Source organism: Phytophthora ramorum, assembly GCF_020800215.1.
Source record: "Phytophthora ramorum isolate Pr-102 chromosome Unknown Phyram_PR-102_s0012, whole genome shotgun sequence".
Classification (NCBI taxonomy): domain Eukaryota; phylum Oomycota; class Peronosporomycetes; order Peronosporales; family Peronosporaceae; genus Phytophthora; species Phytophthora ramorum.
Window position 1 is genome coordinate 1,500,750 of NW_027150658.1, and position 17,360 is coordinate 1,518,109.

Below are 17,360 nucleotides of genomic sequence, written 5' to 3' on the forward strand. Positions count from 1 at the left end.
CAACAAAAAATGATGAAACGCGTTACTCTGAAGTATTCCTTTCTTACGGTAAGAATCTGCCGGGGCGTTCTGTTCTATTGCTTTTATCAATATAGCTCGGTCGAGCGGTTCTAAAACTACCCTAACATCCAAAAGGCGTTGCTTTCACTCTCAGGTGATGGAGAGGTAGTCTCGTCAAAATAGCAGCTGGTCCGACCAGGAATGTTCTTGGTGGTAAATTACGGTACGGAAAAAAACTGCCGGCGTAATGTTCTAAGTATTACTATTATACTGCGGTTGCACAGGCTGTTGCAGTCCTCAGACGGAGTGACACCGTTGCTCGCAGAGCACACACGGCGGGCGCAGTTGCCCTGTGAGGCCTGGAGAAGACGCCCAGAGTAGTTTTGAGCAGATGCAGTGGCCAGCAGCAGCAGACTCGAGACGACCGGGAAGGCACGAACCATGGTGACTGGAGAGATGAAGTTGGTGAAGAGCTCTTGGTCCTGATAAGGAAAGCTGGGTGTCAACTCCAGTAGGAATTGGAGAGTGAGCTATATCAAGCGAGGGCTCAATTGGCCTTGCAGACTTATGGCTGGCTGCTAGAGAGTACTCTTGCTATTGAATGTTGCTTCTTCCACGACTTGGTCTCCTTGACACTGCCCCTTATTTTCTCTTGCAGGTTCTTGTGTTGCGCGGGAAAGCAGTGTCATATGTGCGTCTTATCACGGTGGGTACCGTTGGCTTCACGACACCACTACATCACTTTTTTGAGCAACTCCAGTAACGTCACTAACGATATATTACAGTGGACGTGGCGTGCGCCGTTCGACAGCGAGCTGCAACGCCGACTTGATGAGCGCCCCATACAAAGAAGTGTGTGTGTGTGCATATTTGCAGCTCGCTACGAAAACTTCTTTGGCTAAAACTGACCGGCCGTAGTGAGCGAATGCGTTGGTACTAGTGTTGCCACCATCATGCTAAGAATTCGAAGTGAGATACATTTTAATGGCGCCTAACGCAAAGAAATCCAAGAGCGGATTGAGAATTCCGAGTGTAGTCAATTGCATGGGCTCCATCACAGAGCGGATGCAGTAGGTCGATGCTACTATTAACACAGCGTGGGGTCATGTGGTGAGCTTGTGTATACGGTAAAGCTTAACGCTACGATGGCCGACATTGGAAACATCGCCCGCCGCGTGACCAACTCACTGCAACCATTCCAATGCGCTCCTGCAGGATGAGGTGGAAAACTCCAACCGAATGAAGCTCTTCTCATCGCTATCATAATACAGTTCGGATTCACTGTCATAGGAATCCAACGCACCATCAATGGTAGTCGCCGCTTTGCAAACTTAGCCGTTATACACTGAATATTTCCAGAGCTTGATGAGGAAGGCCCGGAAGCAGCTCAGGCGGTGGACAAACGATATCTTCATGAAAAGCAAACAAACCGTGAGCGTGTCCGCGACTCGTGCCCCACGGCAAGCTCCTTCCCCAAATATTTGCATCTATCAGTGATAGACTATAACTGCGCTAACGTTGTTGCTTTTTCAAACGCTTAAGCCCTTTGGCATTCACTGACGTTTTAGAGCTACTTCGGATCACTTTGTAGGATTAACATTATGAAAGAGTACGTCTTCTCTACGTCATAGTCTTCCGGTCTACCTACAGCACCTTGTGTTGTGCACGAGGAAACGTACTACCACGTGCGACTGAATAACGTTCAGATGCATATAGCAGAAGGAGCCAAGCTTAGTATTTTCTGCATCGCTAGCACTGATGGAGCCTCCCAGCTAGCATCGCTCATCCCAAAGGTTGTCATTTCAAAAAGGGAAATTGTTGTCACTCCCAAAAAGATCACTGCAACCTGTTGACGCGTATCCACTTGCGACACACCACGCATGATCTCTGCTTGTGATCGGATGGTTCTCGAACACTGGGCGTTTCAGTGCGTAGCGCAAACCTTCCAGCGTGGTTCGATGATTTTATCGTGGGGCTTACCATGTCGGAGTTCATGGCCGAGCATGTACTATTAGTAGCTTAGTGCTCCAGTCTCGAGGTACAGTTGAAAAACAAGCCAGTGCACGACATCCACTCCCAGTGAGTCCGTCGTTCAATTTGCGGAGCGCTAAACTCACTAAAAGCGATACCCTGCATCAAGCGATGTGTCATGGCTCTGACTTGCACTTTCGTTTTGTATGTAATCAAAACTTGGAACTTTATCTACCGAAAATAATACTATCTTTACTATGGCTCAACAAAACCGAAAAACGATTGCGCTTGCGTTGCAGTTGGCGCCGGCCATCATCTCTGCAGCGCGAGTGCCGCCCAGCACGTGCGCAGTCTTGCAGTCGCTGGAAACCCGAAAAGGGGCTTGCAAAATGCCCATACAAAATATGTTTGGTTGGTTGACCGATCGTTTTCCAGCAGACCATCCGCCCTCAAATCATCCGTCGCGTAATGGCGCTGGCGCGATCCTGTCAATGCCAGCTACCCAACCTGCCCTCTCCGGCTTACACACGCACGCACCTTGACGGATTCTTCGCGCATCACCATCCGTATTCGATGGGAATGTTGACTTTGGGTACCACATACTATACCACAACTGCGTCGAGCACCCAGCACATGACCCACAAGGTAGGGAATCACATCGTCGAGCCTCAACCCATTCAGTATAAGTCCGCCAGCATATCCTCCTCGTACATATTGGCACTTCGTTTCCATCCTAATCTGCGTTGCTCCTACATTTGTAGCCTCGACTGGCGGGGCGGCGTCTGAGCCTCCTCGCCGTGTAACGATCGAGATGCATCATACTTAAAATTCCTGTGCTTTCCGATCACGACAAATCTCCACGTGGCAATGGTCCGGCGGCAACACCTTCAAAGGCGCACCTAGAGCTCACGACTCGAGAATATATTTATTTCCCAATCCGAACAATTGAAACCAGACCAGAACTCCGTTCGCCATCCATCATTATACCGGAAGTAGGAGAGCGAATCTGTAGTCATTTTGACGTATAGTCCGTAGTAGGATAGGGATTCCTTGTCTCCCTATGCTCGGTAAAAACAATACCTGGAGGTGATGGGCCATTTCCCTTAAAAACAAATTGAGGACTATTACTATTAATAGTATTATAAAAAAGAGGAATACGTAACCACTTTGGTTATAGATGCTCGGAATGGATAGCCAGTTTGGAGACATGCAAAAGCTTACTAAGTTCATTTTCGACGATCAGCTCATGGCATTCATATATCTTGCCAACACTGTCCTGGGCATATCACCAGACACAGCGACTGGCTGAGTCGAGGACTACGAGGGCGGTGTGGAAGCGGCGTCCCCCGAGCGAGCATAGCGACGCGAGAAAGGGGCGGCCCACGGTTATTAGCACCAACGCGCTACGAATATAGTGTTCTACATGTACTTCCTTTCGTGAGGCCCAGTCGGGCAAAATAATGAGTCGCATTACTCGATACTAGTAATACGACGTCATACCAGGCATACGGACGGAAACACCATCTTCTTTCGTCTCCACGTGTGCAGAACATGCATGCACCTTACGCAACGGTGGTAGAAGGCGTACAATATTTATTTTCCTCTGTTCATATGCAGTACATGAGCTACCTAGTGATGTGTTCGCCGCTATCATGATGGGACTGACTTCGCTCAGATTTCATTCCAGAACCAGCTTCCAAGTGTTCACAACGACCGAATAACCCCCGGTTGCCGAAGAATACCAGCAATGCGTCTGAATCGCTTACTACTGTTGGTCGTCGTAGTCTTCGTCGCCTGCTGCAGTACCATTGCAGGTGCGGAAGACGCTGCCCAGATTAATGACGCGTCTGTCGATTCAACGCACGAGCTAGCCATCTATGGCCACCGCAATCTGAAGGGGAACACGACGCCGACCAATACTGACGCCGTGGTCGAAGAGAGAGCAGGCGGCCCTAGCTTGTCCCAGCTCATTGGCTTGCTGAAGTCGCGCAAGTTCCAATTCATCACAGTACTTCCTCTGCTCCAGCAGCTCCAAACAATTCAACAGAAGTTTGGCACGAAAGCTGCTGCGATATACAAGTGGTGGGTGCGGACGAAGCTGCGTGCAAGACCCTCGAAGAAGTAGCTGCACTCACGATTGAAGCGACAGCCAAGGAAGTTGTAGTCATCCCGACGTCTTGGGTGTATTTCCAGTCTCTGCATAGATAACCCTTACCAAGCGGAATCAATACGCGTTAAATTTGGAGTTTCTAAGGTCCAACTTCGTAGGATCAAAGCGTAGAATGCCCGCACTCGATCCGAGAATGGTTTCGGTTACTCGTACCCGATACGTGGGTAGTCCAGTTAACTGAAATTGGGTACGAATTGTGAGCACTTTCCACCAACTCAAGAAGAGCTTGCCTGCATCTTACCAGCATTTTGCCCACAGTTGTCGTCATTTTCACATATTCCTCGCTTGGGTACGTATCAATCTTCTTCCCAACAACACTGCTATTCTCAGTAGCTTCTCCCTCGACGTTTCGCAAACGCAATCAAACTGAATCTCCGAGGTTTTACACTGCTTTCACTGTCCAAATCGAAATCAACGCCATTCTCTTGGCTGCGCCAACTATTTTGGTTGTACTTGAGCATGATTTTAGTGCTTCTTAGACGACATGAAGCGTTGAATTGAACGCGCGAATTATGGCCACGCCAACTAAAGATATACCGGTTATGACAGCTTGTTGCGGGAGACGAATTCCATGGAGCCTAAAAACAGAAGAGCCACGTGCCCCAAGCATCAGAACTGAAATGACTTGACGCGTTAACGCACAATATCAACAACGAAGGGTGGCCGGAGCCTTATCAAGGATGCTCAATGAGGAAGTGTCCTTCGACTCGTTCACCAAATTCAGAGTTTGTGTCGTCCTCTTACGACTCACCCAAGTCCACCAATGTGCTGGTTTGCAAACTCGAGCCTTCTGGCATTCCTACAAATGATCATACTGCTACCAAGCCGATACGGCTTCTTCTCGTCTGGTCAGTTAGCATTCATAATACACCTAGATATAGCTGTGCGCAATGGTAATTTTATCGTCCAGGTCTTCTTCTTTTCCTCCATTTTGTCACCACGATCAGACTCGTTCTTGGCTTCCAGCCTTATTCACGATATCGGATCACATTGTTCAGCATCAAAATGTATTTGCCAATCTCAACTGTTTCGTCAAGCCAAATACTGTTTCCACTTTGGTTTGGATGCTTTCGCGAGACGATAGGCCGATGGAAGCCTCAAGTCTTTGGATTTCACTACATCAAAAGTCACAAGTCAATGACTGTTCTTGAAAGAACGAGATATTTGGAGGACGTACCCGTGCAGCTCAGCTCTGATGTAACGCTGGCACGGGTACAGCCGGGGCGCAGAGGAAGAAGTGACGTGTCCGAGGAGTGTACCAAAGACAGGGTACACTTGGGCGTCGAGAGGGCGTCGGAGGCGTCGGCGTTACGACGGCGAAGACGAGGCGGAGAAGACCGGTGAAGTGAGGCACTGAAGCACTCGAAGGTAAGTTGGAAAGTGAGATTGAAATGGTTAGTTGTTTTTGTCTGTGGGCTGCAGGCTAGCTGCAGCCCCCTAGCTACTTGATTTCCTAATATGCATTTGACTATAGTGATTCTTGAGTCCTCATGGAGTGAATCTTCAAGGGACGTTGCCTTTACGGCAGTTGGATGTTGAGGTAGCAGCTACTATAGTTAAGTCAAATATAAGTGTGAATGATGTTCCTTGAAGGTGCAATGCCTAGCATGCGCGAACAAACAAGGAGCTCTGTGCGAGCAATCTTGCTCGTGCATGCGTGTGGCATGCGCTTCAATTGGCTTGTTGCCAATTGACGCTCGCCGTGTCACGGCTCGAACAGACTTCGTGACGTTGGTGACGTTACATCCTCCCGGACTTGACTTCTCGTTGATGCTTCTTGAAGTCTTCAACAAGAACATGCCAATGCGAGACGTGCTTGATGTCTTTTTCGCGCTCCCACGTAGATTCGTGGTCTGCCAATCCATGCCACTTGACGAGCCTTTCGGGCTTGCGATTGAATTGGCGCTTGCGGAGTAATTTTTCCACGATGTACTTAGTTTCTCCCGAGTCGTCATCAATGATGATGCGCGGTACCTTTGGAATAGGACGAGTAGCGAATCGAGAAGGATTTTCCACATAGTGGCTGAGAACATCTACGTTGAACGTAGGGTTCAGAAAACGCATGCTGCGTGGAAGATTGAGCTTGGCGACATTCGGGTTGATCATACGCTCAATCGTATACGGTCCAACTTTGCGTGCAGCAAGTTTTGCGCGTTTTCCCGCGATGTCTTTAGTCACGTGTCCGCTAGGAATGCGACGAGTGTCTAGCATGACCAAGTCACCAGTCTTGAACGTGATTGCTGTTATCTTTTGATCATAATAGTTCTTCTGACGTTCTTGGGCCCTACGCAGTTGCGTTTTGGCTTGCTGGATGATCACTGGACGTTGCTCTTGGAATCGTTTGGCATATTCACCGATGCCTTGTTGCATCTGAGTCACAATGGTTGGATTATTCAGTGGATTGATCGGATTACGCTCCTTACGACCCGTGTCCAGTTCGAATGGTGACATACCGGTGGATGCGCTGACTAGCGTAGGGTGGGCATACTCAATAGTTCCCAAATGTTCCGACCAGTCACTACCATGGTACGATACCCTGCAGCGAAGCGCGTCTTCTAGAATCAAGTTCTGACGTTCAGTCTGTCCGTCAGCCTGAGCGCGATAGGACGTTGTCATGTGGAGACTAATTCCCATCAGCTTAGTCAACGACGACCAAAACTTAGGTATGAACTTGGGATCGCGATCACTGATGATGATCGATGGTAGGCCATGATGGCGTACGACGCAATCGAAGAAATGATGCGCAGTCTTTTCAGCATCATCGGTAGTATTACACGCTCGATACTTGGGACGTTTCGACAGCTTGTCGACAACAGTCATGATAGCATCAAAACCGTTAGATTCTGGCAACCCAGTGACAAAATCCATAGCGACAACATTCCAGCATTATTCTGGAATCGGAATAGGAATCATTTTTTCGGGCATTGCTGTGTTTCCATCGAGTACAGGTTTCACAACTTTGCACGTGGTCGTGGACGTCTTGAACCATTGTTGGCCAATAGTACCATTGCACGATGCGAATATAGGTACGATGCGTTCCTGGATGGGCAGCAATGTTGGAGTCATGGAAACATTCTATGACTGATGTACGGAGACGATTTTGCGGTGATTGTGGAACACATACGCACATCAAGGTCTTATCAGTTTTAGTCTTGCGAAAAAGCAATCCATCTTCCTTGACATAAGGAGGCTTCGGTTTGCGGAATAATGCCTTGAAGTCTGGATCAGTACGGTATCCAGTGGCGAATTCACGGCGAACCGATTCTGACCAGCCGAGCGAGCTTGAATTTTGAAATTGCTGCGTCACATTCATGGTATCATACGAGTTGTTCGTAGCAGCAACTGTAACTGGCTCAGAGTAGTCAATAATAGCAGTGTGTATTGGCTTTTCCTCAAAAGCTTCTGACACACGAGGATCAACTTGAATTTCTCGAGTGAGACCAGCAGCCACATCCTCCGCGGCAACAGAGACTCGCGAGGATGGCGGTTCTAGTCCTGGAGCCAGGTCCGAGTAATTAGCCACAACGCGATTGCCTACTCTTCGGAAGCGACCAAGATTACGATGTCGAGCAGCAGCACGTTGGCAATGTGGTGTGTATTGATGAAAGGACACCTGGTTGATGGACACATCCAAAGGTTGACGCGATAACGCATCGGCTACGACATTTAATTGTCCTTTCACATGGTGCAGTGTGAAGTTGAATTGAGAGAAGAATGTAAAAAAACGAGCCAATTTAGGCGATACTTTAGGATGTTGTAGAAGCCATTGACATGCACTATTGTCAGTGAAAACGTCAAACTCTCTACCATAGAGATAATGACGCCATTTTTCCAAAGCAAGCTTTATAGCAAATAGCTCCTTTTCATGCGTCGGCCAATTGATCTCATGTGGGCCAAGCTTCTTCGACAAGAAGGCAATAGGATGATCTTGACCCAAGTGATTCTGAGAGAGAACTCCACCAACACAAAAGCCTGAAGCGTCTGTGGTAACGATGAAGCGTTTCTCATGATCCAAATTTCAACACGGGAGATTTTTGTAGGGCAGACTTGATTTCCTCAAAGGAACGAGCTTGTTCAGATCCCCACTTCCACACATGTTCTTTCTTCACCAAAGATCCTAGTGGCAACGCCAGATTAGCGTAGTCACAAATGAAGCGGCGGTAATATCCAGCTAAACCCAAGAAACTTTGTAATTGTTTCTGGTTAGATGGCACAGGCCATTGAGCAATAGCGTCTGTCTTGCGTGAATCAACAGCAAGACCCTTTCCAGAGATCGTGTGACCCAGGAATTGAACCTCAGATTGACCAAAATGGCATTTAGACTGATGGCAGAACAATTGTTCTTGACGCAAAACGTCAAAGAGCTGACGTAAATGTTCCACGTGTTCTTTCAGGCTAGCTGAGAACACACAAATGTCGTCCAAATAGACAACAATGAAAGCGAATTTGGCGAAGAGAACTCTCATCAGGCGCGACCAAATGCCAGGCATACCGGCCAATCCCATAGGGGCAACCCACCACTGATAGGTCTCAGAGTGCGTGCGAAAGGCGGTATACTTGCGGCTTTTTACGGCAATGCCCATTTGATGATAGCCTTGAGCCAAATCGAGAACAGAGAAGATGACACAACCACACATCTTATCGAATAATTCATCGATGCGAGGTAGTGGAATCTTTGGGACAATCGATTGAGAGTTTACATAGCGATAGTCGATCACCCAACGTATTGGTAACGTAGCATTTCCAGAGCGAACCCACTCTGAACGCGTAAGATGTTTGCCTGAGACTGAATCTTTCTTCGGGACACCAAACATATTGGAAACCCAAGGAGAATCGGAAACTTCGATCCAACCTTTCTTCAGCTTTTCGGTCACAAAGAGATCCAGTGCGTCCTGTTCAACCTTAGACAGACGGAACGGTGCACGGTTGCTTGGTATAGCATCAGGCTTCATCGTGAGCTCGAAATCTACACGACGAGATGGAGGAAGTCCATCAGGAAGTACGTCAGGAAATACATCCTTGTACTCTTGAAGTAGAGAAGTGATCGGTTGAGGAATTGACAGGGACAGCACAAACTTTGACGCGATACACTTCCTCATACTCTTTCTTCTTGACTTTACGCTTGAAGTCGGCAGCGTCAATCTCCACTGTAGTCGCCAAGCCTTTTGGTGGAGGTGGCACATGAGAAGGGAACGAAATTGCATGCGATCGCCAGTTTATGGCAGGCTGGAACTTGGTAAACCAAGGTTTTCCCAAAATGACATCGTGGGCAGAACCCAGTGGCCATTCCATAACCGAGAGCTTGCGGAAGCGATAACGACCAAAAGCGATAGTGGCCGTTCCTTTCTTCACTGGTAGAACTACCATCAAAGCGAGTCACTTGAGAAACTCCAGCAGTTTCCGTGTTAGCGACTAAGCCACGACGGACAGCATTGCATGTGGCACCACTGTCGAACATTATCATGACAGGCTTGCCATCACAAGTTCCATGCTTGCGGATCAACTCGTTTTCACGATTGCCCGGCAACATAGTAGAGGCAGAAATTTCTTGCACTTCAACCACAGTTTCAACCTCTTCATCTTCTGTACGACGATCTTGAGTGGTACTTCCAGAAGCATTCATGCTGCTAATGGTGGAACGTTGATGATTGCTGGAACGGATATACTTCTCCTTGTTCATACGCTTGTAACACTGTTCAATAGTGTGTCCAAGCTTCTTGCAATAACGACATTTCTTCTTATTCGGAGACGAACGTCTGTTCCTGGTATTTCCAGAATCAATTTCCATAGGCTCTGGTTCATTTTCTTGAACTCGAGAAGGGAGTGATGTACTCTTCCAGGTTCTGACAACGGTTTTGCTTCAAATTGTACAACTGATCACGAAGGCGTTCTTGTAAATCAGTCGGCGTAAACTCTTCCTTTAACCAGTCTTTTAATGCTGTAACCGTTTTGATATCCTTTTTACTGATCATGTACCATGCGGCAGCATTTCCTTTGAAGTTGGAGGTAATCATAGCCAGATAGCGAGAACTCTGGTCATCATCCTCCCAGGCCATACTTTTTTGCTTTGATGTACTGGTCTAATTGATCCCAATACAAATCAACAGATTCAGTGAACTTGCCATGGAACTCAGGCAGTCTCATACCTTCAATCTTTGTTCCACGGTTATTCACCATTTCTGACATTCTGTGCTGCTCTTGTATCATTCTCTGTTGTTGTTGGATCATCTCCACTAACTGCTGAGTGATGGTCTCCATTGACCATCCTCCCGGATTTAACGAAGTCATGATGAAGAAGAAAGTACGGTTTTTTTGTTTTTGTTTTTAATCGAGGTTAAAACGAGTCCTTTTGTACGTTATTTCAGTGTACTTAAGGCGAAGCACTTGTGACTGAGTCGAAATGAGATTATCCTCGAACACCAAGCGAAGATCCTCCAGCCGGTTACGAAGATTGGCAGATTCTGCTTCTTCTATACGCGGACCGAAGAACTCTTTGATGAGTTCACCTTGGCGGGAGAGGGTCTCGTAGAATTCACTACAGAAGGTGTTTTGCGTCGTGTTCAGAGAGCACACGGTAAGCTTCTGAGTCCAGAAAATCAAAATAGGAATCCCAATCACGTTCCTTACGCTTAGGCATCCACTACTCAAGCCTACGGCGCTTTGTACCTCTTTCTGTCACGTAACTCAAAACCTTGCGGTCGAGGTACGTGCAGAGAAGTTCAGAAAGTTCTCCAAGCGGCTGTAACAAGCGCTCGGACAGATGCTGCAAGATGTTTCTTGCGCGATGATCAGCGGCGTCCGGAATTAGATTTCGGAGGGCCTTAACGTAGCGAAAGTGTTTGCCAACACTGCATGCGAAAAAGCTACGAAGTGAAACAGCAGACTTGGCACGCTGCGCGTCGTTGAAAAGGTCACCAATCGAGTGACGGAACGTGTAATCACGCTCTTTTCTCTTGGGCATCAAAGCAGTGCGACGAGGGTGTGCAAGAACAGTACATATCCGGCTCGAGACAATGGCTTATTGCGTCGAGGGGTGCGTTGATACTCCGCAATTCTCGAGGAGGGGCAAAACCCAGTTCCCAGGAGATGGAGGCAACCCCAGCACAACCAAAGTCAGACCAGACTCCAGTAAAGTCTCTTGCGAGGCAAGAAAACCAACGATACTCTCTCCGTAGGAGAGCCTTTCCAGGTGTCGTGCGGTGAAATTCGGCGTAAAAACGCAAGCGGTCCCCCCAGACCAACAAGTGCTACCAACTGTAACGCTGGCACGGGTACAGCCGGGGCGCAGAGGAAGAAGTGACGTGTCCGAGGAGTGTACCAAAGACAGGGTACACTTGGGCGTCGAGAGGGCGTCGGAGGCGTCGGCGTTACGACGGCGAAGACGAGGCGGAGAAGACCGGTGAAGTGAGGCACTGAAGCACTCGAAGGTAAGTTGGAAAGTGAGATTGAAATGGTTAGTTGTTTTTGTCTGTGGGCTGCAGGCTAGCTGCAGCCCCCTAGCTACTTGATTTCCTAATATGCATTTGACTATAGTGATTCTTGAGTCCTCATGGAGTGAATCTTCAAGGGACGTTGCCTTTACGGCAGTTGGATGTTGAGGTAGCAGCTACTATAGTTAAGTCAAATATAAGTGTGAATGATGTTCCTTGAAGGTGCAATGCCTAGCATGCGCGAACAAACAAGGAGCTCTGTGCGAGCAATCTTGCTCGTGCATGCGTGTGGCATGCGCTTCAATTGGCTTGTTGCCAATTGACGCTCGCCGTGTCACGGCTCGAACAGACTTCGTGACGTCGGTGACGTTACATCTGACCACAAAATTAGGAACACGACCAGCATACGGTTTTACCTCCGCAGCAAGTTCCCTGTACCGTTTGAAGGTCATCGGATCATGGGGGTCGCTTCGAGCCCACTGCTTCACTGTTTTCACGGCTTTGGTTATCTCTACGGATTGTTTTATACCGTGACATATCGTGACATTTCTTCCTTCAACGCCGTGACGACGTGTCGTGTGTGTTTCTTTCACTCTTCTGGCATCATCGAGTTGACCTGCCACACCAAGAGGTCGTAGCTAAAACGTGCAGTTCCGCTCGATTGGGCAGACTCTTCTTTATTTGCTTGTTTATTTTGTTGGTCTTTAATCAAGATGAACAGCGAGCCGTTCAGTCTGGCAACCGCATTCAACAGCAGCACCAACAAAAGCATGAAGTCAATAAAGCTATCACCGCAAAAATATCTCCCGCACATCGGATTTGTCCACATTTTGTGGGCACTTACCGCTTTATGCCGACTAATCTGTCGCTTTCGGGACGTACTGGTGCCCATCGTGTTGTTGAATGACAAGCTTCGCACGCTCCTCCGAGTCGTAAGTTGAAATGCGTTCGTACTGCGTCTTGGCTGTCATTTCGGCTGATCTCGTCGCAACCTTGACACAAATTGCCAAATGAAGAAGGTCAACCAAGATCGGTACCACCCAGAAACGTTGAAGTTTGTCGCTAAAGTCAAATGCTCCGTTGGTGGAGACTTCGTGAAACAATTCGTGCCCCCAATCAAGCTCGAGTTGCGGGTGGAGACCGCAAGCAAACCGGCAGATTGGTTCATCGCAAAGCACGACGTCTCCGGCACTAAATTCCGCGAGATATGGGAGGATGAGTCAAAGGAGGGCTGTGACGCAGTTTTGCTCAACCTTTCAGCTTTGGATGATACCCTCGGCGACATCAAGTGGGTAGGTGAATAACCCTCCGCTACTAAAATCATTTCCAGATTACAACCCTCTTTGCCACCACACGTCGTCACTAAAAAATACAGGCCGGATTGTAATAAGGGCGGCTCCGTTAGATCACCCAAACCGATAACATGTCGAACGAATTAACTTTTGGAAAATACAAGGGCATCCAGATTGAAGAAGTATATTCTTCTGGTCCTGGTTATTGTCGATGGGTATTCAAGAAGTATATTCTTCTGGTCCTGGTTATTGTCGATGGGTATTCAATCAACCCAGTTTAAATACTGGGGGGGAGATCAAAATATTGTTACACTCCAAATTCCTAACTTGATGAAATTCATATATGATGACGTAGGGAAAATATCGAGGCAAGTCTCTCAAGCAGATCAGTCGAATTGATCCCAATTACATTGTTTAGCTTCGTAAGAGTCAATTTGTAATTGACAAATGCCCTAAGCTTTTAGCAGAATTTAACTAAGGTTTTATTTTTTTTCTTAAGCTGTGATGTAGTCTAATACCTCCCCAGTCAATCTATCGAAGGCTAGTCCTTGTTCGGACACAACTAATACTAGCACATTGGTGCCCTGGTATCCAGCATTCACACATTGCATCTGAATCGTTTGGGGAACATCACGCTCTGTTAGACGACTAACGTCAGCAATGAGAACACGGTTAGTTAGAGACCACGTCGGATAGTCAAGAAGACCATTAACCAACTCAGGAGTGAGATCGCCATTGATCGATGCGGTTTTAGCTACCTCGCTAGTGAAGTGGTGGAAATCGTAGTCATGGCTGATATCGAAGGTCTGCTGGGAACCGATACGAACATTAACGTTTCTGACACTGGACCCGGGGTGGAGAGTCCAAGGAGCTGAATCGAAAGGGCTTTGGAACACATGTACTGCCGCTGAGGCAAAACTACCAGTTTGCTCGGCAAACGGCATCACACTTACATACGCTGAGTTCTTAATAGAAGCTGATAGCTGGAGATCGAACGCAGCAGTAAGAGGTGTCGATTACTTATCAATGCCAGTGCGCTGGTAGAACCAATGAGCATAGCAATCATTAAACCGAACCGTCTTGACTGGCTTTGAGATGATCGCTTGAGGGTTCTCAAGATGCACACACGGAACGTAAAGACGTGAAGTGGTAAAAGGTACGTAAGTATCATCAATAGTAGGCTCGAGCGTATTGGCAACAGCACCCCACGCAATGCTGAACACGGCAGAAACAGCAAGGCCCCAGCCATCGTATTCCCAGTAGAAGAAGCAGAAACCATGATTGGACAGGTATTGCCATAGGCAAGAGTAGTTCTGGTTAGACATGTGCCCTTCGAAGCACCCACGGCAATAGTAGAGGTACCCTGATTGACTCGGAAGCGGAGGCGGGTCTGAGGGTGTGCCATGAGATCTAACTCCTTAAATATAGGGTGAAGATCAGTTAGCTTTACCTTTAGCATGTAGTTCTACGTCCCCATAATTCCATTAGCCGTTGCGACGCCAGCTACGAAGGCACCACGCGCCGGTTGATTTGAGATTATGGTAGAAGCTGCAGCAGCACCAAGTGATGGCCACGACGTGGAGAAATAAGATCCAGCGTTAAGAGGGTTTGACAACAGACGCTTTACAAGATCATCGTTAGCGATGGAGGCTCCTCCAGAGAGACCAGTTGCAACGAACGAAGATGAGATGGCAGTAGTGTGCGTATATCTATCTCCAGTAGTAGAAGAGCTGTACAAAGCTGACTGAGCAGCATCCGGATAAAGGAATGATTCAGCTCCGTGCTTCTCAACGAACGGAGGGCTATAGTTCTTAGGGCGGACGTTGTTTCAATACAGCTTGTGATCAGCCATCGAGAGATAATGGTCTTGTCATTGAGTTCCAGTGACGTGCTGTCGATGACATTACAACATGGGAAACTTGTCGCTCAGATTGAAACCATAGCTTCATTCCAAGGGGGTAGAGAGTGGAATGGTCGTTACGAGTTCATTTGCCGAGCATGCAGTAAGATGCTGGCATCTACTTTTATCTGGACAGTTGATCTGAAGTCAAAGCTGCCCGGACGAATTGCGTTGTCTGCTGTCGGTGAAGAAGGGTTTGAAGACATCGATCGCGTGGAAAAGGACTTTAGTTACGTGACCAGTTGCGAAGAACACGTGCGAAATACGCATGGTGCTGTTGAAAAACGGAGTGCCTTCGAGGAGCTTGTTGACAGGATGCAGTGGCTTTTTACTGCGGTGATGCTAACTCCTAACCAGCCGCTCGTACCAGTCGCTCGCCTGACAAGATTGAACCAGTGTTCTGATACCCTTGTGACAATGGTAAAACACTCCGTTTGGAGGGATGTATTCCACGTGCAAAAGCTGATATTCAGCGTTCGTAGTCTAATGTACATGCGAGTTGGCTACGCCGAAGTCGTCAAAGTGGTACGTGGTGTATGCAACAGTATTATGAGCTAGCATAGCGTCGATCACTAACTGTTTCTGATGTAAGGCTAGATTAGAGGAAGATTTAAACGACTTGATCGGTTGATAGTAAAATGCGAAGTGAGGAATATATTGATAGCTTAAGTTGGTCCCTAGTTCACAGCACTCTCGGTGCTCGTTACGTCTAGCCACTTAGCTACTGGGGTTGCACCTTGTAGAGCACACAGAAACAGCGGTGCTACTGGAGACGCGCCTGATCCCAATCTATCCTGCAAGCTGATGCTGGTGCAGCATCCACGACATCTTTACCGTGAGTGTCGCTGTCACCTGCAACCACGGCCGCTTGCTTTTACGAGAGAAGAGTTGTTAGCACACCGTCGCAACTCGCTGCGATGGCTGCAGCTTCAACAGTTTAGTTGTATTTATGTAGTGTGCCCACTGTTCTCTTGAAGTTGTTCCCCTCAGAAGGCCGGCCCACATTCGTATACCCATCGTGGTCCTACATGTAGCAATCTTGGTAACAATTACAGTATACATGTTTGAGTAGAATTGGGGACGTTTAATTCTGATGTGTTCTAAAGACCAACATAACACCGAGGCAGTCAAGCTTGTGGTCGCCAGCATTGTTTTTAAACCAGCAATTGCTACACATAGCCACTCACTACTCCATATAAATGAACCTTAATGCAATCAAGCTGCATACAAACTTCGCTCTTCTTAACCTATTGGCTAGTACACTAGCAGTAGTATATACTAGCCTAGTACTACCAATACTCAATGCAAGAATAGTCGGAGAAGTGACGATTTCATCTGCACCACGTTGGTGAAGTTAGGCAGTTGTCAAATAGTTCATCTCTTTCGCCAAACACCTGCCTAGCCACGCATGGTATTATAGTGGTTGCTTAACATTGTGGGAATCACAAACACATTGCTACATACACCATCCATTAGCTGTTGGTTGGTAGTCGAACAATAATCGTGCGGAGTACACCAGATGAACGCAATCTTTTGAATTAATGTCTAGTAGCTACTGCGAATCGTAGTCTACAATCACTTCGTTCGCGTGCGCTTGTTGGGAGAGCGAAAGTATCACACTTTGTTGCGTCTTCTTAAAAGATGCTCTTGACCCACGACACCGCCTTTTGGGTCAGTTTGTACTGAATCAGGTTTGACGCGACAAAACTGAAAAGTCCGCGATCCTCCTCACCCGAACCCGATGCGCTCTTCTGAAGCTGATCGAAGTCGTACACCTTCGATGGGTCCGTTAATGCCAAGCCATCCGAGGTTTCGTGAAGACTACCCTTGTCGATGGTAATCATCATCGTGCCAGTGATGTTGCCAACCACGAACGGCACCTTGTAGACAAATGTTTCAGGCGCGTTGGCATCGTCTGCCGCAGCTACAGCCGCGGCAGCGGCAGCTACAGCCGCGGCAGCGGCAGCTGGTACGGACACGACTTCAGCTTCAGAGGCAGATGTAGATTCATCAGTAGTCGCCGCCACGGTTTTCAAATTGATGTCAGCATCGACGACCGCAACGAAGCCGTTGGTGCATCCCACCAGAACGGCAAACGTCGCCAGCAGAACTTGAGTCGCACGCATTTTTTTTAGCTTGGTTTGTCGATGTCTGCGTCAGTTGAATGGTAATTGGGAAATGAAGTCGTAGTAGACCTTGTCAGCTATTGTACTCGTCACAAGTCGTTGGACCAAAATGTAGCCATCGGTTATGAAGATTCACAGCCCTAAAACCTATAGCGACATTTAGATATAGGGAGCAAAGTTGGGTCTAGATTTCAAAAATGAGGTCAAAATCGGCTGAATCGCAGCCGTTACTGCGCTACGGGTCGCTTTACAAACGCACTCCTGAGGCTTCAGAGTTGCGGTAAACGGGTTGCTCTTGAGAAGCACTTCTGATTGGAGAAGGGGGCAATACACATGGATTTACAGGCGAAAGTGCAAATGTAGTAAAAAAAACGTCCATAGATATTTTAACCAGGGGCTCAAATTATTTAAGCCAACATCGATTTACAGAGGTAGTTTGTCTCCGCTTCATGCCACACTTGCTTGGCTTGG

At 47.7% G+C, this 17,360-nt stretch overlaps 2 protein-coding genes across 2 annotated transcripts; one reads left to right on the forward strand and one right to left on the reverse strand.

The window, feature by feature from the left end:
• Positions 1 to 3,718: 3,718 nt before the first annotated feature.
• KRP23_11705 (uncharacterized protein) lies at positions 3,719 to 4,096 on the forward strand (the record flags this gene model as incomplete). The annotated part of the gene is made up of 1 exon (XM_067895933.1): positions 3,719 to 4,096. The coding sequence occupies one exon, from the start codon at positions 3,719 to 3,721 to the stop codon at positions 4,094 to 4,096; it is 378 nt and encodes a 125-aa protein (XP_067740542.1).
• Positions 4,097 to 16,397: 12,301 nt separating this feature from the next.
• KRP23_11706 (uncharacterized protein) lies at positions 16,398 to 16,889 on the reverse strand (the record flags this gene model as incomplete). Its single annotated transcript, XM_067882275.1, has 1 exon — positions 16,398 to 16,889. One exon carries the CDS (start codon positions 16,887 to 16,889, stop codon positions 16,398 to 16,400), a length of 492 nt encoding a protein of 163 aa, XP_067740543.1.
• Between the last annotated feature and the right edge of the window lie 471 nt (positions 16,890 to 17,360).